Source organism: Neofelis nebulosa, chromosome 9 (assembly GCF_028018385.1).
Source record: "Neofelis nebulosa isolate mNeoNeb1 chromosome 9, mNeoNeb1.pri, whole genome shotgun sequence".
In the NCBI taxonomy this organism is placed as follows: Eukaryota; Metazoa; Chordata; class Mammalia; order Carnivora; family Felidae; genus Neofelis; species Neofelis nebulosa.
In genome coordinates, this window is record NC_080790.1 from 117,775,506 (window position 1) to 117,799,628 (window position 24,123).

At 46.9% G+C, this 24,123-nt stretch overlaps 1 protein-coding gene across 6 annotated transcripts in view; it reads right to left on the reverse strand.

Annotated features, from left to right (window-relative positions):
• Positions 1–11,070: 11,070 nt before the first annotated feature.
• Positions 11,071–24,123, reverse strand: part of LOC131485678 (ubiquinol-cytochrome-c reductase complex assembly factor 1) — a 104,357-nt gene continuing 91,304 nt past the window's right edge. For all 6 annotated transcript variants that reach the window (XM_058685399.1, XM_058685398.1, XM_058685397.1 and 3 more), the window contains 3 exons: positions 22,112–22,189; positions 15,515–15,628; positions 11,071–12,579 (listed from right to left, as the gene is read on the reverse strand). In XM_058685399.1, the coding sequence (XP_058541382.1) occupies positions 12,445–12,579; positions 15,515–15,628; positions 22,112–22,189 (327 nt within the window). In that variant the 3' untranslated portion in view covers positions 11,071–12,444. The remainder of the gene's footprint in view (positions 12,580–15,514; positions 15,629–22,111; positions 22,190–24,123) is intronic.

Here is a 24,123-nt window from a genome sequence, read left to right on the forward strand (position 1 = left end):
TCACACAGGGCCTAACACATTCATGGCAGGGAGCAGAGGGATCTAGGGGTTCCCATGTCGATCTGGGCCCTGGGACCCAAGATGAATGGGACTGGGGCTTTGTCTTTGAGGATCCTAGAAGTGAGGGGCCCAGGGGTCAGGGTAAGGCCAAGAGGTGAGATGCTGGGCCATTCCATCCCATTCCAGAGGCAGGGGCAGACACTGGAACACCAGATGCTCTAAGGAGGTCCTTCACCGGGGGTGGGGGTGGGGGATTACATGAACGGTAAGAGATTGGGTAAACAGAGCCAGACCGTGGGAGGGTAATGAGCTGTAGGGGTATCCGGGAGGCAGGGCCCTCATTAGGGCCTTATCTCCAGATTTGTTTGCGGGTAGAAGTGGGCCCTTATCTGGGCTGGAGAACTGTTCCTGAGAGGGGAGACAGGGTGTTTCTGTGTTGCTGGGTTCCTGTGTTTATCCCTCAATGTTTACACATCTATCTGATGATACATATGGCTATTTTTATAAAAACTATTTTTAATTGTGGAAAAAGACTTATAAAGTTTACCATCTTAACCATTTTTAAGTATACAGTTCAGTGGCATTAAGTACCTTCATGCTGTTGTGCAACAATCACCACCATCCATCTCCAGAACTTTTTCATCTTCCCCAGTTGAAACTCTGTACCCTTAATTAAACACCAACTCCCCATTCCCTCCTCTCCTCCAGCCTCTGGTAACCACCACTATTTCTTTTCTTTTCCTTTTTTTAATGTTATTTTTGAGAGAGAGAGAGAGAGAGAGTGAGCAGGGGAGGAGCAGAGAGAGGGGGACTAAAGGATCCCAAGCAGACTCTGTGCTGACAGCAGAGAGCCCAATGTGGGATTCAAACCCACAAACTGTGAGATCATGACCTGAGCCGAAGTTGGACACTTAACTGAGTCACCCAGGTGCCCCACCACCACCCTACTTTCTGACTCAATGAATATGACTACTCTGGGGCGCCTGGGTGGCGCAGTCGGTTAAGCGTCCGACTTCAGCCAGGTCACGATCTCGCTGTCCGTGAGTTCGAGCCCCGCGTCAGGCTCTGGGCTGATGGCTCGGAGCCTGGAGCCTGTTTCCGATTCTGTGTCTCCCTCTCTCTCTCTGCCCCTCCCCCGTTCATGCTCTGTCTCTCTCTGTCCCAAAAATAAATAAAAAAAAAAGTTGGAAAAAAAATTTAAAAAAAAATGAATATGACTACTCTAAGCATCTCATCTCAGTGGAATCAAACAGTATTTGTCCTTTTGTGACTGGCATATTTCACTTAGCATAAAGTCCTCAAGGTTCATCCATGTTGTAGCACATGTCAGAATTTCCTTCCTTTTTAAGGCTGAATAATAGTCCACTGTGTGTATAAACCACGTTGTTTATCCATTCAACCACTGATGGATACTTGGGTTGTTTCCACCTTTTGGCTATTGTGAATAATGCTCTTTAAACACGGGTGTACAAATTTGGCTCTAGAGTTTTGTATATTTCCCTTCATGCTGATGTTTGTGTTAGATTCTTTTTTTTTTTTTTTTAAACCCAGCCCCACTCATCTTGGGTCCCAGGGCCCAGATCGATATGGGAACCCCTAAATCCCTCTGCCCCCTGCCACGAATGTGTTAGGCCCTGTGTGAAGCTTTGTGGACATAGAAGGACCTGTGTCTGGCCTGAACATGATCACAGACAGATAAAATGAGTGAAATCAGTATGCTTAACATGGGGCTTGATCTCACAACCCTGAGATCAGAAGTAATGTGCTTTATAGACTGAGCCAACAAGGCACGATTCTATTTTTGTAAGTAAAAAACAAAACAAAACAAAACCCAACAGTGAACATCAGTAATTTCATATGGTTCAACTCAATATATATACACATGCTCATGCATAGCTGTACCTGTGCATGTAATGTACATGTATATGCTATCTGTTAACGTTTGTATGTCTGCTTGGCTGTCTTTAAATATCTAGCCATATGTCAGTGTGCATTTACCTGTGTCTGCATGTGTGTATGTATATTTGTGTGATGTTTGGGTGAAGATCTGTTTGTGTGCATGAGTGACTGTGCAGCGGGGAGGTCTTTGACCCTAACTCTGCAGTGTGGTACTGGGTGCGTGCACAGGGAGGTCAAGTGAGTGGGGCAGAGACAGGAAGACAATGAATTGAAGTGAAAAGGGCTCCAAGGTATCCCTGACACGCTGATAATGAAAGCGTGTAAGTCAAATCAAATCCCCTAGGTGGCAAGACTAGCCCCTCCCATTGGATTGAATGGGTAGAGGGCAACCAGAGGGTAGACAGGTATATCCTGGCCTCAGGGCTGGGCCTGGGCTGGAGACCCAGAGTGGTAGGAGCCATATGGATAGCAAAGCCTGGACCCTGGCGGCAGTGTGTTGGCACAGGCCCCTTAATAACCATTATTAAAGGGAAGAAAAATATTTTCCTGTCCCGGGGACGTGTCAGGCGCCTGCCTGGCATCATTCTGCCATCCTGGGGGCCACCTCACCTTGTCTGTGGTCTTTTATAAGCCAGGTGGCGCCTGGGCAGATGACTGTCGTGTGGGGATGGTTGGAGCCCATCAGATGCAGGCTGCTCGGATGCCAGCACTGCCGTGTACCTTTTATGTGGCACTTCTGGGTGGGGGGGTGACAGTATTCCTGGGAGGAGCAGAAAGTAGGAGAGCCAGGCTGTGCCCAAATCCCTTGCATCAAGGCAAAGTGACCTAAGAGCTAGAGACACAGGAACAAGCGGTGAAGATATAAAAGGGTGAGAAAGACTCCAAGATGTGCAGAATGACATTCCGGGCTGGAGGGCTAGAGGGGTGCAGGCATGGCTACTGAAGGAAGATGGGAGGCTGTGGTGCAGGGAAAGGGCTGCCAGAAAGGCCTCTGGAGCCACACTCTGAAGAGGGCCTTGCTGAATTGCTGGCTCTCATTGTCCAGACGATGGCGAAAGGTTGGCAAGATTTCTAGAGTGGTATTTTAGGATGACTTACGAAACAGCCCCCCAGGGGAAGAGTGGCCCAAAGCACCAGACTCGAAGAACAACCCACATGGGTGTGGTTCACTGTTCTTGAGCACCACAGGGGCCTTCAGGAGGTCCCACTCGCTCTGGCACTTAATGAGCAAATGGAACAATCACAACTCTGAGCTACAGTGGTTTAATCTGTAAAATGGGACCAACATCACCTCCTTCACCAGGTTTTTGTGAGGAATAAGTGGGCTATTCTTTTATTCTTTTTTTTTTTTTTTTCAACGTTTTTTATTTATTTTTGGGACAGAGAGAGACAGAGCATGAACGGGGGAGGGGCAGAGAGAGAGGGAGACACAGAATTGGAAACAGGCTCCAGGCTCCGAGCCATCAGCCCAGAGCCTGACGCGGGGCTCGAACTCACGGACCGCGAGATCGTGACCTGGCTGAAGTCGGACGCTTAACCGACTGCGCCACCCAGGCGCCCCACTTTTATTCTTTTTTTAAGTTTATTTCTTTTAAGAAAGAGACAGTGCAAGTGGGGGAGGGGCAGAGAGAGAGGGAGAGAGAGAGAATTCCAAGCAGGTTCGCACTGCCAGCACAGAGCCCAATGTGGCGCTCAAACCCATGAAGCTGTGAGATCATGACCTGAGCAAAAACCAAGAGTCAGATGCTTAACCAACTGAGCTACCCAGGCCCCCCATAAATGGGCTATTTTATGGCAAGTGCCTGACCAAGAGGAGGAATAGTAGTTTAGTACATGCTGGATTCTAGAGCTTTCTCAGGCCATGAAAGGGGCAGGGGCTCAAGTAGAGGCCTGAAGACAAAAGAGGCCTGAAGCAGCCACCGGAGGAGCTACTTTGGTCCGTCTCAGACCCGTTCTAGACCAAAGGCTGGTTCTGAATGTGAACATGGCCCTCTGGCCACGTCAGTGGAGTGTGGCTCTGAGATTTGGCCTCTTATTCCAGCTCACAGGGGACAAGGTCCTCTCTTCACCCTCCATACACAGATAAGCATTCTGGCAGGCAGATCACAAGAATGAGAATTTGGGCATTCTATTTTGTAAAGGTGGCCGAGTCTGGGGTCTAGACTACAGACACTGTGATGATGGTGTCTCCCTTCCCTCAACTTCCCACAACCCACTCATCCACCTTATCCCATCCAGTTGTAGACTTGTTCTGTTTCTGTAAGGGGAGGGAATTCCTACTCTACTTTCCAGGAGGAGAAGTAGGAGAGGACTGCCCCCTCTTTTCTCTTCACTCGCTCTTCCTCTCCAAGGAAGGAATGGCTAGTCTGATTGGTGGCTTAGAAGGAGCTGGACTCCAATCTTTTGCCCTGCCCGCACCCTCCCTCTCTCCCTCCCTCTCTCTCTCTCTCTTTGGTTCTGCTGTAGGCAAAGGTAGTATATTCTTCATTCACCAGCATAGCAAACTTCCAGAGGAGGTTCTGCCCCTGTAATGGGGAGGAAGAGGTCTGCTCTTTCTGAGGGTAGAGGTGAGTAAGTTTAGTTTTAGGATATTAACAAGCCCATTTGGCCAGAGAGTGAAAGCTACATTCTCTAATCAGCTTTGTCAGAAATACTGGTATAACCACTGTTTTCATATCTCTTAGGTCTTTTTTTTTTTTTTTAATTTTTAAATGTTTATTTATTTTTGAGAGAGAGAGAGAGATAGGGAGCATGAGCAGGTGAGGGGACAGAGGATCTGATGCGGGCTCTGACTGACAACACCGAGTTCGATATGGAGACTGAATTCACAAACCGTGAGATCATGACCTGAGCCAAAGTCGGACGTTTAACCGACTGAGCCACCCAGGTGCCCCTGTCTCTTAGGTCTTATTTCTCAATTCGTTTTGAACTTGGGAGAGGAAGAAAGAGATATTATCTAATGACCTCTTAAGCCCCCAGCATTGTTGGTCTCACCACCTCACCCTCCCTGTCATATCCCATCATCTCCTCTCCTCTGTCCATCCAGTTCACCCAACATGTATTTAATGCATCTTTTAAGCCAGCACTGTGGGCTCAAAGATGAGTAAGACTTGGTCTCTGCCTTGGAGGAATTCATAGTTTAGTGGGGAAGGCAGACTCATAAATAATTATAAGCCACAGGTTAAACCAAGGTATAAGTGAAATGCTTTGGGGGTTTACAGCTCATGACCCATTCTGGAACCTTAGAGGAACCGTGTCTCCACCCCCCATCCCCAACTAGGGTACAGCCCTGTGGCAGGCTTTTTCTCACATGGTGACTGAGAGGTTAAGGAGCCATTTCTGGACAGGGGGAGATAAAATTAGGGAAGAAACAAGCCAGCAGAGGCCTATGGTTCTGGTTCCCAATGGCAAAAACTTGAGTTTCTCAGGACCTCAGCCTCCCATGTGTGAAGTAAGAAGGTGGGGTTGGAAGTCTCCAACTCTCTTCTAGCACTTACATATTCCATCACTCCACCCCCTCCCCCCATCACTGTTTGACATTACAGGTCAGTACTTGAAGACTCCCTTTCTAGAAATTCTCCATTCAGGATCTCTAGGACCTTTTCTCCCCTCAATAGATGGATGGTAGATTTGTGTGTATGTGTGTGTGTGTGTGTGTGTGTGTGTGTGTGTGTGTGTGTGTGTGAGGCCCTTGACCTGGGAAGGGTGTAGGTCCTAAGCTCACCAGCATAGCTCAAGGGAAGTCTCCTGGAAGCCACAGATGATTTGTGATGGCTGGTTAACACTGGGACAGGAGTGAGTGGGTAGACGATCATGGTCAGGGCCCCAGGGTCTGGCTTACCCCTGCCTAAGGCCAAACCAGTGGTGCGGTGGACAAGCCATAGTGGGATTCTGTGGGAAGCCTAGAAATAGGCAGAACCAAGGCAACAACTACAGGAGGGCTGCTCCCAAAGGAAGAGTTCAAACACTTCGGACTCTCCAAAAACCCACTAGCTCCCTTTCCTTTCCCCTTCACCCCAATGACCGGTAAACTCCAGGTTCCCTGGAGACCAGCATGAGCTTGCCCTTTCCCTCTCAGCCTCCTCACCTCAGAAATCCCTTGTGCCCCATTTGTACCCCAATCTCTGGTCACAGGAAAAGTTCCCTCCTCCCCTCCAAAGCCAGGCCCTTGTTCTCAAGACCAGGCTTCCACTTTCAGAAAGATCTCATAATTCCTAACACTTATGGGAAATTTCCTACTCCATCGGGTGCTTTACATTTACTCAGGCTCCTCCTCACCCGCCCATGCACATCTTCATTTTTCTGTGCTTTAAATATCTTAGTTCTTACCGTGCTCTCCTAACTCCTGCCCAATTTTCCTCCGTTTCTTTTCAGCTAGGTACTTATCAAGATACCCTGCCTTCTTAATCCTTTGCAATGTCTGTATTCTCTCAAAAATCTTGTTCCTGGAATAGTCTAAAACCCTTAAGCCTCATTCACTTACTCCCTGGCCCCTACTCTGCAGCATGCACCATTAAAAACCTCCTCCTTCTGGAAGTTCTCTCCCCTGGCTTCTACCCCAGCCTCTACTTCCTATGCTGGTTCTTGCTCTTCCTACCCAACCCCTGCCTTCCCCCCAATGCTTTCTCCCACACTGACCCCACTTCCTGGTCAACCCTCTACATTTTACCTCTGGGAGCTCATCCATTTTCATGATTTCAAGTGTCCTTCTATACCCAAGACAAGTCCAAAGTCCTTAGTCCCTCTATCCTAATCATCTCCCAAGGTTCAGCCCCTCTCTATGCCCTTGCTCTCCCTGGGGCACCTTCCACCAGACCTGCCCCCATACAGACATAACCAACATACACCAAAAGCAATGGGGTAGGGCTCAAAAGACAGGAGACTGTTCAGCTTTGCTACAGAGTCACTTTGCACCAATTAGTGGCTTCTTCTCAGTGAACCTGTTCCCCTACTATACGATGTGGGCAATAATCCCTGCTCTATCCCATAGGATAATGTAATTAGCACTTGGAAAAAACACAATACAGAAGATTCTTCTTTTTTAGTTTCCCTCTTCTGCCCAACATTGCCATCTCTTGGCTCCCAGGAGAGCTCCAGGCTGCTTTCTTCAGGCTCCAAGAGCAGGGAGGCATCAAGTCCCGATGATTTCTTCAAAAATGTTTCTGGAGTTTGAATTTCCCTTTAACTTTTCAAGTTTATTAATTTATTTTGAGAGAGAATGAGTGTGAGCAGGAGAGGGCAGAGAGAGAATCCCAAGCAGGCTCTATGCTGTCAGCATGGAGCCAGATATGGGGCTCGATGCCATGAACCGTGAGATCACGACCTGAGCCAAAACCAGGAGTCGGACACTCAACTGACTGAACTACCCAGGAGCCCCTGAACTTCCCTTTGAATTCCTACAATCACCCTCCAGGCCCTCAAACCTAGTTGGCTAGTTCCTGACTGAGCCAATCCACTTTGCACACCACCGAACATCTCCACTCCCATCAGGTCACAGCCCTTACTGAGAATGCCTGCCAGATGCTGTATTACCCGGGCTACCCCCATTTGTGGCCCTACCTGGCTCTCTGCAACCTTTTCTTCCCTTAGCAAACCACTCAGCTGGACCACGTGAGTCTGAAGGGCTTCCTCTTCTGGGCCTTCTCCTGGGCAGCTCATTTCCTGTTTCACTTTCCACCTACCTACACTTTGCCCATCCTTATGTCCCAACTCCCTTCAAGGCTTTTCTGATGTCTAACCCCCTTGTTCTGACATTTCCTGTTAGTGTGTGTATGTGTCTACATAAACCCACATGGCTGGATATCGCATGTTTCTTTTTACTTTTTTAAATTGTAGCAATAACTGCTCCTTTCCCCATCTGGTATTCCTTTTCTAAAACCAAACGCATTGGACTCGGGTCACAGAACCACCTGAGTCTGCATGCAGAGTAAATCTGGGTCCCCCTGAGCTTCATGCAGTTTCCCTCAATGGTAACAGGAGTTTAGTAACACTTACCTCACAGATTTGTCACTGAGGATTAAAAGTGGTAACAAGTGAAAATACCAAGCAGTGTCTGAGACAAAAACAGAAATGGAAAAGATACTGGCTGAATTGTGGCCTTGGCTTTAATCTCAGCTTGTTGTAAGAAACAGCAATTATTGGGGCACCTGGGTGGCGCAGTCGGTTAAGCGTCCGACTTCAGCCAGGTCATGATCTCGCGGTCAGTGAGTTCGAGCCCCGCGTCAGGCTCTGGGCTGATGGCTGGGAGCCTGGAGCCTGTTTCCGATTCTGTGTCTCCCTCTCTCTCTGCCCCTCCCCCGTTCATGCTCTGTCTCTCTCTGTCCCAAAAATAAATAAAAAACGTTGAAAAAAAAAATTAAAAAAAAAAAAAAAGAAACAGCAATTATTTATGGTTCTCAAACTTTTAGGCAAAACTCTAATCTTAAGAGGTACTATTCACAACGTTGTTCAGTGTTTCTCATTTATAACCCATACAGTATGTATGTTCTTCTCTGAAAAGAAACAATTTATTTCTTCTGATGAAGAAGTGTACTTCCTTTTATGTGACAATGGGACCTATATAACCTTGACTCCCATTTCTGCTTTTGGCTGCCAGGAATCTCAGAGCACGGTTTTATATTGTTGCAGATTTCTTCGCTAACCTGTGGGAGGCAGTGTGGGATGGAGAAAGAACAAGGACCCGAGGGTTGGAAGATGTGGACCAGGGCACCCTGGGTCCCTTCTTCCTCTGTCTGGATGAGCCTCCAGGTCTCTGTGACCCTTGGTCCCTTCACCTGTGCAAAGGGGATAAGAACGATGAGGATACCTATTTTACAGGACTGCTGTGAGAAAATGCATTAAAACCACTTCATAGGGGCGCCTGGGTGGCGCAGTCGGTTAAGCGTCCGACTTCAGCCAGGTCACGATCTCGCGGTCCGTGAGTTCGAGCCCCGCATCAGGCTCTGGGCCGATGGCTCGGAGCCTGGAGCCTGTTTCCAATTCTGTGTCTCCCTCTCTCTCTGCCCCTCCCCCGTTCATGCTCTGTCTCTCTCTGTCCCAAAAATAAATAAAAAACGTTGGGAAAAAAAAAAAAAAAAAAAAACCACTTCATAAATTACCCCAAAAATCCTATGAAAGTTGGTTATTAGCAGCACAGGTTCTTTCTTTTTTTTTTATTTAATATTTTTGAGGGGGACGGGCAGAGACAGGGAGACACAGAATCTGAAGCAGGTTCCAGGCTCTGCGCTGTCAGCACAGAGCCTGACACGGGGCTCAAACTCACAGACCGCCAGATCATGACCTGAGCCGAAGTTGGATGTCTAACCGAGTAAGCCACCCAGCCACCCCATTCTTTTTCTTTTTTTTTTTTTAACTTTTAAAATTTATTTTTTATTATTTTTATTTTTTAGATGTTTCTTTTGGAGACAGAGCATGAGCGAGGGAGAGGCAGAGAGGGAGACACAGAATCTGAAGCAGGCACCAGGCCCCAAGCTGTCAGCACAGAGCCCGATGCAGGGCTCGAACTCATGAACCACAAGATCATGACCTAAGTCAAAGTCGAACATTTAACCAACTGAGCCCCCCAGGCGCCCCATTAATTTTTATTTTAGAGAGAGAGCCAGCATTGAGTGAGGGGAGAGAGGCAGAGAGGGAGAGAGAATCTTAAACTGGCTCCACATTCAGGGTGGAGCCGGACTCAGGGGTCAATCCCCCAGCCCCAGGATCAAGGCCTGAGCCAAAATCAAGAGACTGATGCTCAACCGACTGAGCCACCCAGGTGCCCTTAGCAGCACAGGTTTTCTAACATGATTATTTCCCTTCCCCGCCTCCCAATATTTGCACCTTATCTTTTAAACTTTGTTCTAATCATTTTGCAGTTTTATTGTAACTATGTCTCTGAATTTGCTGTGATCCTTTCAGGAAATATACAGAGTACAAATAAATGACAAAATTATTTCTAGAGAGTATTCTCCCTGAGGGCAAGAAACATCCTTCATTTGTTTTGTATAATAACAATTTACAGTAGAAAAACATGTAGCTAGGGGTGCCTGGCTGGCCCAGTGCATAGAGTGTTGACTCTTGGTCTTGGGGGGTCATGAATTCGAGCCCCACATTGTAGAGATCACTTAAAAAAGAAAGAAAGAAAGAAAAACATGTAGCTACAGAAAGAACATTTAGCTCTCATTCCTATGCAAAAGCCAACAGAGGTACTTTGTACTGAATTGTTAAAATAAGCTGAACTGTGGGTCAGAGAATGATCCAGAAAGGGACTTTTTTTTTGTTGGGCTTGTACTAATAATGACTGATGATCTAGTCATTCATTCCTTCTGTCATTTAGCAAAGCTTATTCTGATGCCTACCATGAGTCAGGCACTCCTGGGACACTAGAAAATCAAAGGTGACTGACGTCACAGTGCCCATTCTGAGGGAGCTAATGGTGCAGGATGAAGGGTGTGTATGTAAAAACTAGTTTCCACCTGGGACAGACCAGGTAGGATGGGGGGTGGGTATTTGAGGACACACAGGATTTCTCTAGTCTAAAGAGGAAACAAGGATTCCAGGTAGAGGAAACATACAGGGTGGTCTCTTCAGGTAACCCCAAATGGTCCAGTTTCCTCGGAGAAGAAATGAGTTAGAGACTCAGAAACAAGCACAGGTCAAATTAAGAAGAGCCTTGCAGCCTCGAGGAGCCTCGATTTTATCTTGAAGGGGAGGGGGTCGTGTACTCGGTGAAAGATGCCGGCAGGCAGGAAGTGAGGGCTCTGGGACATCCCCAACATGACAGATCCAATTTGGCTCTTTAAAACGCAGCTCCGTATTACAAGTTGCAGTGTTTGATGATTACTCATCTTATGGAGACAGGACTTGGCTCTGCAGGCAGGACCATCTGCTGCTGGAGACATTCATAAACGGCCTGTATGAACATAGGCCAACTGGGATGCTGAGAAAGGGAGTCAAGTTCTGGACCAGGGTTGGACTAAGAGACCTCTAAAGTTTCTTCTAAATCTGCAATTCCGTGATTCTCATGCAAGCCCAGTAGCTGAACTGGTGCTGTGGGCTGGGATCTGCGGCTGGGGAGCTGCCCTGGGCAGCAAATGGGTTAAGGCTCAAGTAACTTTTATATATGAATTAATGTGTGGAGTTGGGAGCCAAAATCTGTTCCATTAATTTTTCCATCCATTCCAGGAGCAGTTAGGTACACACAGTAAAGTTTATTTTGGTGCATGGTATACTTCACTCCATTAAAAATAAATTAATCAGCAAATTCCTGCCTGGCTCAGCTCTGGTTTATGTAAATAGTGCCCAGCTGTAATGAGTTACAAGGTGTTATTATCTCACACACACAGAGGAGGCTTCACTCTAGAACTCCGCTTGCAACAAAAGCATCTTAAATAAACTCAGAGAAGGCGGTCTGATTTGTAATGTTTTCACAGAAGTGGGATATACCTCACCCATATAGAATTTCTTTATATGACTCATTTTATAGCAAGTTAAATGAAGGAAGTTTGATGGGGGAAGGAGGGGCAATATGGTTCCCCGCCCCCTTCCTTCAATGCAAAGAAAATCCCCCGAGATGACCCATAGTCAGGGAGGAGGCAACTGACCCTCAAGAGCACAGACCAAGGTGGCTCTGTAGCACACGCTCTAGAAGTTAGGAAGGAGCTAGAAAGCTGGGCATGGGGTTGGGCCCTGGGATGGTACAACTAAGCCAGAAGAAAATATTCTCTTTGCCCCAGTATCTCACATAAAGGAGTCAAGAGAGGAAAAGACAGCATGTCCCTCACCCCATTCAATAGGGAAGTGACAAAGAGGCCTATGTTCTTGGGTCTTCTTTCCAAACAACTCAGGATGTGACAAGCCCCTTGGCCATCAGAAGCCTCCTGGGTCCCAGAGGATGGAGCCTGGCAGGCTATGCCTTGGCCACAACAGTGACATCTCCATGAATTGGAGGCAAGAACAGCAGCAGAGATCCTCTTGACCCTCTCCCCATCCTGTCTCTGAGCTGGGTGATGCTCCTCAGCTTATGGCAAATGCCATCTCAGATAAGTTTCTAAAAAACCCTGGAATAAAGAGTCATTGCAGAGATATGTCTCTGTGTCTTTTAATGGCCAACTCAACCCCATGGCTCAAAACCAGAGGACAGAGCGTGGTTACCCGTCTTGACTCAGCAGCATTCCAAACTGCTCCTTTGCCATGGTGGGCCCTTGGTGGAAGTGTACCGTTTCTAACTTACCACCATCCCTCTGCAGCCTTTGGGAAAAGCTGTCAATCACATAGTTACTGGAAGGGATCAGGGGAGTGTGTGCTGGGGAGCTCTTGCTCAGGGCTTCTCTTGGGGGAGATGATATCTCAGAAGAACTAAGGGTTCTCCCAGCACTGTACCCCACCAGATCAGGCTCCTGGGCATATTAAAAGGAAAATCAACACAAATGGGGCCAGGTATTTGACAGATGCTGTTCAAAGGTCAGTTCAGGCCACTTTCTGCAGGGTTCTGGGCCAAACAAGCACCTCTCTCCTGGCAGTTCTTCAAAGCCAGCTGGCCAGCTGTTCAGAGGGACCAGTCCATCAAAGACCCTCGTCGTTATAAGTTGGGGAATGGGGCTTCAGGACACTCTGAGGATTCTTCTCCACTAGAGGGCGCCAGCTCACCTCCCCTGTCAGAAGCAGATCCTCCCCATTCATGGAGTCCAGGTACTGCATCTGCAACAGGGACAGCAAGAAACAGAGGGCAGGGACAAGGGCAGGACAGACATGAGACGGCAGAAGGAATCAGTCTTCCAATGGAGAGGACGGGGAGGGAGTTTGTGGGGGGTTCTGACCATACCAGCTCCCAGTCATTAGGTCTCTGATCTTCCAGATTATTTCCTTAGAGAGGGTTGGGAGAAACTAATCACTGGGGAAGCTCACTGGGAAGGCTTTAGAGAATTCCCCATCATACCTCTAATAACCAAAACAGACACACAAGCCCTGACTTTCTGGACTGCAAGAACTTTTCAGGGAGGATGTATTGGGGGAGACATGTCCTTGGGATGTGTGCATGTGTGTGTAAGTTTATCTGTCCATTCAGGGTAGTGATGTTACTCAAAGTGAGCCAATTCCCTTCTCTGAGGTTTAAGTCTCCTTGTGTGAAAACAGGGAATAGTAACATGTACCCCCACAGGACTCATGAAAAGATTAAATGCTTGTAACTGCTAGTCGCTGGAACTTTTTCTGGGGCCTTGACCACACGATTAGTGGGCAGCCATGCTTGCCAGTGGGCCCAGCTTCACCCACCATGACGACTGGCAGTTTCTCTGAGAGAAATGTGGAGAAGGGACACCTGTGATGGACAATGGGCGCAGCTTCAGGGAAGGTGAGGTTGGGCAGTTCCACAAGAAGCAAGTGATCTAATGAGAGGCCAAGTCTCAGGAGGTAAAAGTGGTCTCTGGGAGAATTCCCTTCGCTGCTGCTAGTAGGGAGAACAGAGGAATGAGAAATGCTTTCAAGGGAACAGGCAAAATTTACAGTGGGAGCTGGATCACATCAGGAGTGAGCATTGTATTCAGAAAGCTGAGGCTCCACTGTGGGGTGAGAAGGCATTTGGGAGAAAAGGAGAAGGGATGGAAGTCCAGAGGCCTCATCTTAGGCTTTGGATCATCCTCCTCTTCCAAGAATTCCTCCATTCCTGTTGTTTCACCATCAGGCTGCTGACCCTGAAACCTAACCTCAGTCTCTCACATATACCTCAGGTCTAGATTTCTATACATCATGCTGTCTTCCGGTGCAAGGAGAGCAACTGACCCATTATCTCCCCTAAAATACTCTCCTCTTTCCAACAACTCCATTTCTATGCCTAATGCAGCCACTCTGCCCATCTTCAGCATTGAAAATCTCAACATAACCTCTGACTGGGTCTTGGGCTACCCACCAGACGAACCAGGATCATGGCACAGGACTAATCTGTTCAGGGCCCCTCCTGGTCTTTCCCGAGCTGCTAAGTTATACTGAGTCTTGCCTGTCTTTGGCCTTTCACAGCCTTTGTTTCTACCCTGTATCACATCACAGGCTGATTTATTCCAGGGTTAGCTTGTGCCTGACTGGCTTCCTCACCAAACCATAAGTTGGCTCGCGGGTAGGACTGGGTCCTGTGAATCTCTGCTTTCTCAGGAGAGTGCCTGGCACAGCAGGTACTCAGAAGTTTTGCTGATACCACCGGGTCCCATGAAAGCTCCCTGCTTCCCTAAGTGCCCTATCACTGTTTTTCTATTGCCTGCCTCTCACTAGACAATATAGGATTTTTTCTAGAGGCACTGGTGTGGTAACTCCTTCTTTTAGGGCCCTCAGAGAGGTCCCAGCTGTGCCCTTGTTGTGGCCTCTGCCACAAGCCCACCATGGCAGATGGAAAAGCTGGGCTGGTCTCTCAAAAAACACAGCATTTGCTTTGCCAGTTGCTACTTCTGTCTGACAGTGAGTCCAGTCAACAGTGAGTCTCAAGAGTTCTGTGTGGGTGGAGCCCTCTGGCCACAGTGCCTTCTTCCAGCTCTAGCAGATTTGAAGAATGGTCAAACAGAAGTCCTGGCTTCTGGGGTTCTCTACCCTCTGGGTCTGAAAAGCCCCACTGTGTGGTTTTTCCAGCCATCAACAAGCTGTTCCTGCTGGCTTCTACCCAAGAGCCAGGGCCTGGCCTTCCCATCCCTGGCTGTTGAAGGCTTAAAGGCTATGGACACAGGTGAATAAGAGAATAACTGTGGGGTGAGGCCCCTTCAGCTCCAGAGGCCAAGCCCATGAAGCAGAGATGTGACTCATGGGACAGCCTGAGCTGATGAGCTGTCTGGAGCAGCTAAGGCTTCTAGTGGCTACATGAATCACCAGCTTGGGGTTCTAGGCCAGCTGTGCAGGCTGACTCACTGGGAGACCCTGGAAAAGCCTCTATGTTCCTCTTCCTTGCCATTCAGCTCACTCGTCTATAAAGTATGGATTTCCCATCAATACAGGATCAAGGAGCAGAGAGATCAAGAGGTGAAGTAGCCATGGTTTCAAGAAAAACTATGTAGTGAAGCAGTCCTCACTCTGGAGTTTTCTCTTAGAAGCTCTGGTGTTAGGGAGCCCTGGGGGACCAGGGGGATGGTAAATGAAGTAGGAGGACGCTGTTTGATTGTGGATAGCATTCAGTGGGCAGAGGCTTGAGGGTTTTTTATGGAATTCTGCCTGGAGCCCAGTCCTGCTAGAAATCAGGAACAGGAAACATGAACCTTGGAGCTTCAATGTGAGCACAGAGAGGGCTACAGTGGGCAACTGCACTGTACCCCATTCCCATATCCTACAGGACTATGCACACCCAGGGTCTCCCACTGCACTGGGCATACAACAGACAATCAAATGTGTAGTGAATGAACGCCTAAAAGTGTTTGAAAGCAGGAGATTACTCAGCGCCTCTTCTTCTTCTATCCCATACCCCACCCCCTGCCTAGCTCATGGCTGGATACAGAGAGGCTGTTCTCTATCAGTGCCTGGTGTGGACATGATGTGGTCAGAATTCCCTCAGACTGGCCTCTGGGAACTCAACCTCTCATGATCCTCTGAAAGTCCAGCATCTACAGACCTCAGGAAGGACCTGCTTTCCATGAGCCTCTGGAAGAGGTGTAAGGCTGCTCACCTGTTTCCTCACATACTCCACCAATAATTCAAGCTGTCGAGGATCTTCACATTTCTGGTTGAAGAAGGTTCTCCAGAGCGCAGCAGCTAGCCCATGGTCATCTGAAAGGATTCCCTGGAACACAGAAGACAACTGGTCTCCTGGGGACCATGGCAGAGCCACAATACAAAAGCTGGGACTATTGTAAACATAATGGCAAGCACCGCATTGGCTTGGAAGGACCTTACAGATACCACAAAAAGGCCTTGTGGACCTTATATACACCACAAGAACGAACAGGGCAGCTACACAATAGAACTGGAAGAGGTCTTCAGAGAGCATCTGATCCAACCCTTTCATTTCATACAGAGGAAGGACACGGAATCCAGAGGGGCCAAGTGCCTGGCTAAGATTGATGCAGAGATGGGGTTCATGTCTGGTCGCCTTCCCAGGCTATAGTTCCCTCTACTCTCCTGTACTGTACTCGACCCAGCGATACCTGTGAAGCTAAGAAGAGAAACAGTGGCACATTGCTCCCACCATCGTCCACAAGGAACAGGCACAGAGTATTCTGAGGGGGTATTTCCCCCCAGAAACAGAGGTGGGAATACACTGCACCTTCTCTCCTAGTGCATGGACACATATGCAAGGCAGCCGGCTCTCCGGGGAAGGAAACCAGGCACCATGACCTCACTGTCACCCATCTCTGGGTTGGCCATGGCTTGTCCTGCCTCTCCTCAAGTAGAGGAACAGGCTCACTGTCATGGGCCACAGAGGGCATGCTCAGACACTGTGTGCATGTGTGCCTAACATTGTCCTTCCCAGCAGACACAGGGGCTCCGTTGGGAAGTCCAAATATCAGAGACTAATCGGCACTTGGGCCATGGACTAGGGCCATTTACTAGTTTGGATCTCTAAGGGAAGGAGAGGGGAGGTTCCTGCTTCCTGGGGTGAGGGTGACTGAAGGGAAAGGCCCCAAGAAGTTGCTCTGTCCAGGTGCCAAGGTAATGTGGAACCAGACAAAGCACTGGTTGAGATTTACAAGTCATAAGGCTGGATCAAGTCCTGGCTCTGCTACTACGAAGCTCAGAGATGGTGGGCAATTCAATACACCTGAGTCTCAACTTGCTCCTCTATCATAAACAGAGATGAAAATGCTTTCCCTACATCTTTGCATTATGAAAGTGAGATCATGTAAAGGTACTCTGTTAAGTGTAGTACAGTCAGATACAAAGACCAGGAGCTTGCTTTGGCAGGCAGCTGTGGATATAGTTGAAACAACAGTGAGATCTAGGGATCAGGCCACCTAGGTTCAAACAGCAGCTCTGTCACTTGACAGTTGTGTGGCCCTTCGAAAGCCAGCCCTTCCTGAGTCTCAGCTTCTCATGAGCTGAAAAAAACACAGTAAGACCAAGCCCACAGCATTGTTGTGAGAATTTGGAGATAATGGCCATGAAAGGCTCTGTAAATGGCAAATCACTGCACAAAGACCCCAGATCGTGTATTCAATGTGATGTTGTGGACTGGTCTCTGGGACATGGCAGCATATGAGGTCTGACTTCAGGCCTGCTGCCAGGAAGGGCCAAGTCTAGGATGGGGTGCTGACAGTTTGGTGGAAAAACATTCTACCTGTTCCAAATGCTCCCTGCTAAACACCCCTACAATTCCACAGCTAAAGAGACTGTGCTGGCACAATGGCTGAGTCAGGAGAACCAGCTTCTTCTGGCAGATGGGGACAGGGCCCAAGGACAAGCTCAGGCACATCACCATTCTCCAAGTTATTTGCTAACCCAACAGCCTGCCTGTGTCCACAGTGCCCTGGGCACATGCCAGAGTGCTGCTGGAAGCGACCTACATGTGCTACATGGGAAGGAACAGGCGTGAGAACAGGTGTCGTGAGGACTTAAGAGTATGAGCACAGAGCACAGGACAGTGAAAGCCCTGGGAGCCATGGCCTGCTGCAAACAGGCACCCTTGGCAATGGGTGAGATGGTTGGGAAGGGGCAAGTCCATAATCAGTCCGAAAGAAAAAGATGACTCAGGACTCAGATTAACAGTGAAAACAACCTGACTATTCCACTCTGTCAGAGTACCTTCACATACCTGGCTCCTAATGCCTATGTACATTGAGAGGAACAGATTCTATTATCCCCATTTGAAAGATAAGTACACAGAGGCTTAGAGGTTATCTAGCTAAATGGTGGTAGACTTAGGACCAGAACACACTTGTGAAGTCAAGGGATGGTGCCTGACTAACTCTGGTTAGGACGCAGTACCTGCACAGAGTGGGAGTGCGATAAAATTGGCTGAATAAATCAATAAACCCAACTTTAGCCTTCTTTCCACCAAACCAGCGTAAGTCAGAGAGAAAGCAGGAAAGGAAAAAGGGTACTTGGCAGCCAAATATTAGTTTGCAGAGTAAACTTCCCACAATCTACTAGGGGCCTACTTATTTTGCCTCGCAACACAAAAAAGCAGCATCCTTCAGAGATTAAGAGACCTAGGCCTAGAGTAATTGAGAGGGAGCCTGTGGCTCGAAGGCCCTGGTTATGATTAAGGGTTTGGAATGGCAGTCTCACTCAGAGAAGACTGACTTGTGACACCACTATGTGCTTAGCATGATGCTGAGAACACAGAATCACAGCAAAATGGTCTCAGCCCGCAGGCAGCTTGCAATCTAGTTGAAGGGACAAAGCTAGTGCACATTAAACAGAAGCACAGGATCAAATCCTGGAGAATGAACAACTGCCAATCTGTATAGGGTGACTCCAATGTATACTCTGTACATGGTTGGCTCCTCATTATTCAGTCTTAGCTTCTAGGACACTCTATTTGAAATTAGATATTTATTTGCTTGTTTACTTGTTTACTACCTGTCTCCCCATTTGAAGGTAAGCTCCAGTGGGAAAGAACCAGACCATGTTTGTTTTATTCACCAATACATTCCCAGTGCATCCCACATGGTAGGCATTTAATATATACCTGTTAATGGATGGATGGATAGATGATATTGAAATTCAGAGTAAACAAATACAGATCTAGAGAGGTCAGGGAAAGCTTTGTGGAGAAGGAGGCCTTAGAGAATAGAGAATATTTGGAGAGCTACAGGATATTCTAAGCAAGAGAGAATATATTAATTCACTGAACATTTACAGAAAGAGTATCTACAAGGCCTGATTCAGGCCTTGAATCAGGTTCTCAGGCCCAAAGCTGACAGACTTGGCTACTGCCCTCCATACTTAGTTGTCCAGGAGAGTCTCAGTCAGGCACAGACAGTCACAGCATGTCTGTGGGGCAGTGGGGCAAATGGCCTCACTTTGGAAAGGTTACACACTAGGAAACAATGGGAGATACCAGTGGATAGGTCACACTGGGGACCACTGACAGAAGGCTTGGAAATTCCATGGAGGAATTTGAACTTAACGGAGTAGCAAACAGGAAAGTTCCAAAAGTGGCCATTGTCAGGGCACAACCCAAGCAACATTCTAGGAAAAGGTTGCTGTAGAACAGCACTGTCCAATGGAACTTTCTGTAATGATGGAAATGTTCTGTCCAGTAGAGCAGCCACCAGCCACATAAAGTTATTGAGCACCTGAAATGTAGCCAGTGGGACTGAATTTTCAATTTTATTTAAGGAATTTAAATCAAAATAGCTGCATGTGACTAGTCTTAGGACAGCTCTCGAACCCATGACTCGCAGTGTGGTGTGCAGATGGCTGCACCATGTCACCTGCGGCTTGTCTGCCACGCAGAATCTCAGGTCTCACTCCAGACTTGCTGAGTCAGAATCTGTGTTTTACCTAGGTGATTTGTATGCACATTAAAATTACCTGGGCAACTTTCACAACAGATGCCCACCTAGAGCAGTTAAATTAGAACTTTTGGGAGATAGGGCCCAAACAATGGTATTTCTAAAAAGTGTCCCAGGTAATTAGTATATTTCCCAAACTTTCCCACTCTAAACAGTCACCTGGGGTGCTTGCTAAAATACCAGGCCTCACTCCTATTGAACTGGAACCTTGAGGGAGGTGCTCAAGAATTTGATTTGAAGAGCTCCCCAGGTGACTCTTGTGATCAGGCATGTCTATAAGATGGCTCTGCCAGGATGGACTGGGATAGGAGGGACAGAAAAGAGACACAATTCAGAACACCTTTATTAATATTGGTGAAAGGAATCAACTGAGCCATATGCAATAAAGGACTCAAAAAAATGCTAACTAATAGTTCTATTTCTTCAATTCTAAGTCTCATTCTTCTATACACTGTAAGCTTTCTGAAGTCAGAATGCAATTAATTTAACAATTAACGTGTAGGGGTGCCTGGATGGCTCAGTCACTTAGGCGTCTTACTTTAGCTCAGGTCATGATCTCATAATTTGTGGGTTTGAGCCCTGTGTTGGGCTCTGTGCTGACAGCTCAGAGCCTGGAACTTGCTTCGGATTCTGTGTCTCCCTCTCTTTCTGCACCTCTCCCACTCACACACTATCTTTCTCTCTCAAAAAATAAATAAACATTAAAAAAAACAAAAACAAAAACAATGTGTAGATCTAAGCAGTTTTTCTCAACTCCCATCCCACTCCTGCAAGGCTCATGTTCAGTCAATGTTATGTGTGGTAGGCTATGGTTCAATGTGTGGTATGCAATCTAAATTGCTCTCCGATAACTGAAGATATCTGGCAGACTGAGAATCAAGATCCTAACCAAATCCCTTAATTTTTTTGTAAGCTTATCTCCTGGCTTTAATTATTATCTTCAGGCTGATGACACTTCCCCCAGCCTGAACTCCAGTTTCCTATTTTCATCCTTTATGCATTTTCTCCCTTCCTCATTCTTCCCCTACAACACGCCAAGTATCATGCTACTAGGCAGTAGAAATGCAAACACAGTAGAGACTGCCACTACCCAGAAGGAGTCCCCACCCAGCCAGGATGACAGTTAACACTAATGTAGCAAGTGAAGTCCAGGGAAGGTGGAAGGAACTGAGCCTAGGACGGTTCCAGGCCTGTTTCCCAGAAGGGGTGATGCTTGCATTCAATCTGGAGGTCACCACAAAATGAGCATAAAAGCACATGTTTTGTTAAATAGATGAGGTATGATGAATACTGGCAGTGCACGTATAGGTGTTCATTACACCATTCTTTCATCTTTTCGATGTGTTTGAAATTTCTGTAGTAACAGCTAAGGGGAAAAGATGAGACACATGCTCTAACATGGATGAAGCTTGACAACATTACACTAAGTGAAGTAAGCCAGGAGCAAAAGAATAAAACCTGTATGATTCCACTAACATGAGGTACTCAAGAGTATTCAAATTCATGGAGACAGAAAGTAGGTGGTGGTGGTTACTAGGGCCTGGGAGGAGGCTGAGGGAAGAGTAAGGGTTTTAAAGGGGACAGAGCTTCAGTTTGGGAAGATGGAAAAGTTCTGGAAACACATGGTGGTGACTGTTGCTCAACAATGTGAATGTACTTAAGGCCACTGACATGTGCACTTAAAAATGGTAAATTTGAAGGGCATCTGGGTGGCTCAGTCAGTTAAGCATCCGACTTCGGCTCAGGTCATGATCTCATAGGTTGTGGGTTCAAGCACCACATCAGGCTCTGTGCTGACAGTTCAGAGCCTAGAGCCTGCTTCGGATTCTGTGTCTCCTTCTCCCTCTCTCTCAAAAATAAATAAACATTAAAAATTTTTTTTTAAATGGTAAATTGGATGAGACAGATCTAAATGTTCTGACATGGATGGATGTCAAAGATACATTGTTCACTGAAAAAGGCAAGGTACAGGATAGTGTATGCAGTGTAACTTCCATTTGTGTAAAGAAAATAAATATCTAAGTGCTTGTGCATGCAAAGGTAACGTCTGGCAGGACACCCAGTAAACTGTTAACAAAGTTTTCCTCTGGGGCAGGGAATTGGGTAGGAGAGAAAGGGGCCTTCTATTTTCTACTTCAACCACTTATGTACAGTGTTACGAGTTTCTGATGAGTATATATTGCTTTTATTTCATTTTTAAAATTATTTAAATGTATTATTTACTTTTGAGAGACAGAAAGAACGTGAGTGGGAGTGAAAGAGAGGTAGACATAGAATCCAAAGCAGGTTCCAGGCTCTAAGCTGTCAGCACAGAGCCCGATGCAGGGCTCGAACTCATTAGCCGTGAGATCATGGCCCGAGCCAAAGTCGGTCGCTTTACTGACTGAGCCACCCAGACACCCCTACAGATTGCTTTTATAATTAAAGTTAAAAGACTGTGTGATTTGTCTGGCAGACCATGCTGTTTACACGTGTATGTCTTCCTGTCTCTGGTGGCACCCGGGGCCAAGAGAATGACTGATTTGCCTCTGTCGCTACATCCAGCACCTGACAAGGACTCAAGAAATGCTTGTAGTTGAATGATTTGACCATATTCTATAGTGCTTTCTTTCCCAAGCACTAGGCAAACTTCTGGGCAGAGTCATTCCTGTTGCCAAGTCAATGAAGATGAGGAAATAAATACCAAGCCATAATAGTGGGTAGTGAGTGATGATGTCTCCTTGAAGGTTTCCTCAGAGTTTCTCATCAAAAAAGTCTTTTGTTGGGGGAAGCCCATGTTCTGCTTAAGGCTTGGCAAATGACCTTACCTCATCATATCCCAAGATGGCTGCATAGAAATTGTTTGTCATAAGGATCATATTCTTCTTCAGGATATAAGAATTAACCTACAGAAACAAAATGACAAAAACAAAACTATGAAAAAAGGGGAAAGAAACAAAAAATATGATTTTTGCCTCTTAACTATCATAGACTCTTAGTAGAACCAAGAGAGAAGGCCCCTAACAGAGCGAACTGCTAGTCCACCCTCATTTCCCTGATCTGTCTGGATTCTCCCCCTCCCCCATTTGACAGTTTCTTTTAGATTTTGATCCTACATTACACAAATCAGTAAGTCACTTTAGTGAACTGAGCCACAGGTATGTGTCAGGCTTTTTGCTAGACCCTATGAACACAAAGTGTAAGAAATGTTTCTCAGCTGAAGGAGCAAACCATCTAGTATGGGAAAACAGGTATGTAAAAAACAATTAAACTGCAGTATGTTACCTCAAATTCTATTCCAGAAGTGGTGAGCAATAGAGGAATTTTAGTACAAACGATCTCTGCTCTGGGAGCAGGGAAAGAGTTCTCCCGGAGGTAAGACTTACGTGGACCATGAAGGAGAGAGGATATTCTAGACAGAGGGAACATGGTGTGCCAAGGTGCAGAGGCAGGGAAGAAAATATTTGGGAAGTGCCAGGGAAGGCAAATGGGAAGAAACTGGAAAGGTATGGTGGAACCAGGTTAGGAAATGTCGAAGGGCTACTGAAAGGAGCCTGTGGTGGTGAAAGACAGAAGGAAGTTGTCAGAGGTGCAAAGAGGAGGGAGAGAGGCAGGACCAGGAGACAGGAGGAGAAAGGAGAGCCCCTGAGGCTATGCAGAGGAGAAGAGAACAAGGTGGGCTGAAGCAGTAAGGCTGTTAATCTTGAGAGACTGCTTTCAAATACAATTGCAGTGAGACCACTGACACCATGGAGGAACTCCTCTCAGAGCACGGCCAGGTGGGCCCTCACCAAATGTCTTCAGTAGGGTCAAAACTCTGACCTCCAGACCTCTAGGAATATGCTTGAGCAGGGTCTGTTTCATTCCTCGCTGGGCAGAGCAGAAAGCCTGGTGTAATGTGCAATAAGCACTGAGTATTTAAACTGACAGGTTTTAGAAACAGCCAAAAGTTATATGGAACTTTACATGGAGAGTAAGATTCGTGGTTAACAATCCTGACCATTTACTGAGCAGCTGGTATGCGCCACGTGCTTTATGGACATCATCTCCTCTAACTGACACTGGAACTCAGGTGGTAGATGTGCTATAGTCACATGTTTATGGACAAAGAAAACTGGGCCTGAAGCAGGTAAAGTGACTGGCCCAAGGTGCCACAGCAAATTAATGATAAAGCTGAGATGAGTATCCAGTCAGTTTGAATCCAAAGTCCATGTGCTTATATTTCATCAGATTCCTGCCTTCAGGAAGATGATTTTATTTTGGATCAAAAATCAAAGACTGATTGATTTAATCCTGTGGTTCATAACTGGTCTCTGAAGAAGAGCAGAAAGAAGTAGTGAAAGGACCTGGATTTAGTCAGAAAACCTGGGTTGAAGTTCTAATTCCGCTATATTCACAGGATGCGATGATCTTGGGCAAATCCAATAACCTTTCTGAGTCTATTTCCTTGCCTTTCAAATGCCCTGCACACATCACTGGTTTAAATAGCAAGTGAATTAGCACGTATTCATTCATTAATTCAACAATGTATGCCGAAAGCCTCAGTAAGCTGTAAAGTGCTCTGCCAATGCAATGAATTATGAGTAATACCTTCTGGTTTGTTTACGAAAACTAAAACCAGTTCCATAGTCAGGGATAATTTTCAAAAGGAAGAGAGAATGGTGACACTCAAGACTGGAAACTGTGAGACTGGATGCAGCTGGTAGTACAATCCATGATCCTTCCCTCCTACACTCAACCCAAGCCAAACCAGACCTCCAGCCTTCATGTTCCCAGAGCTCTGTCCACACTCTTCCTCTGGATGCACAATACGGTTTAGAGTTGCTTATGTACCTGTTTC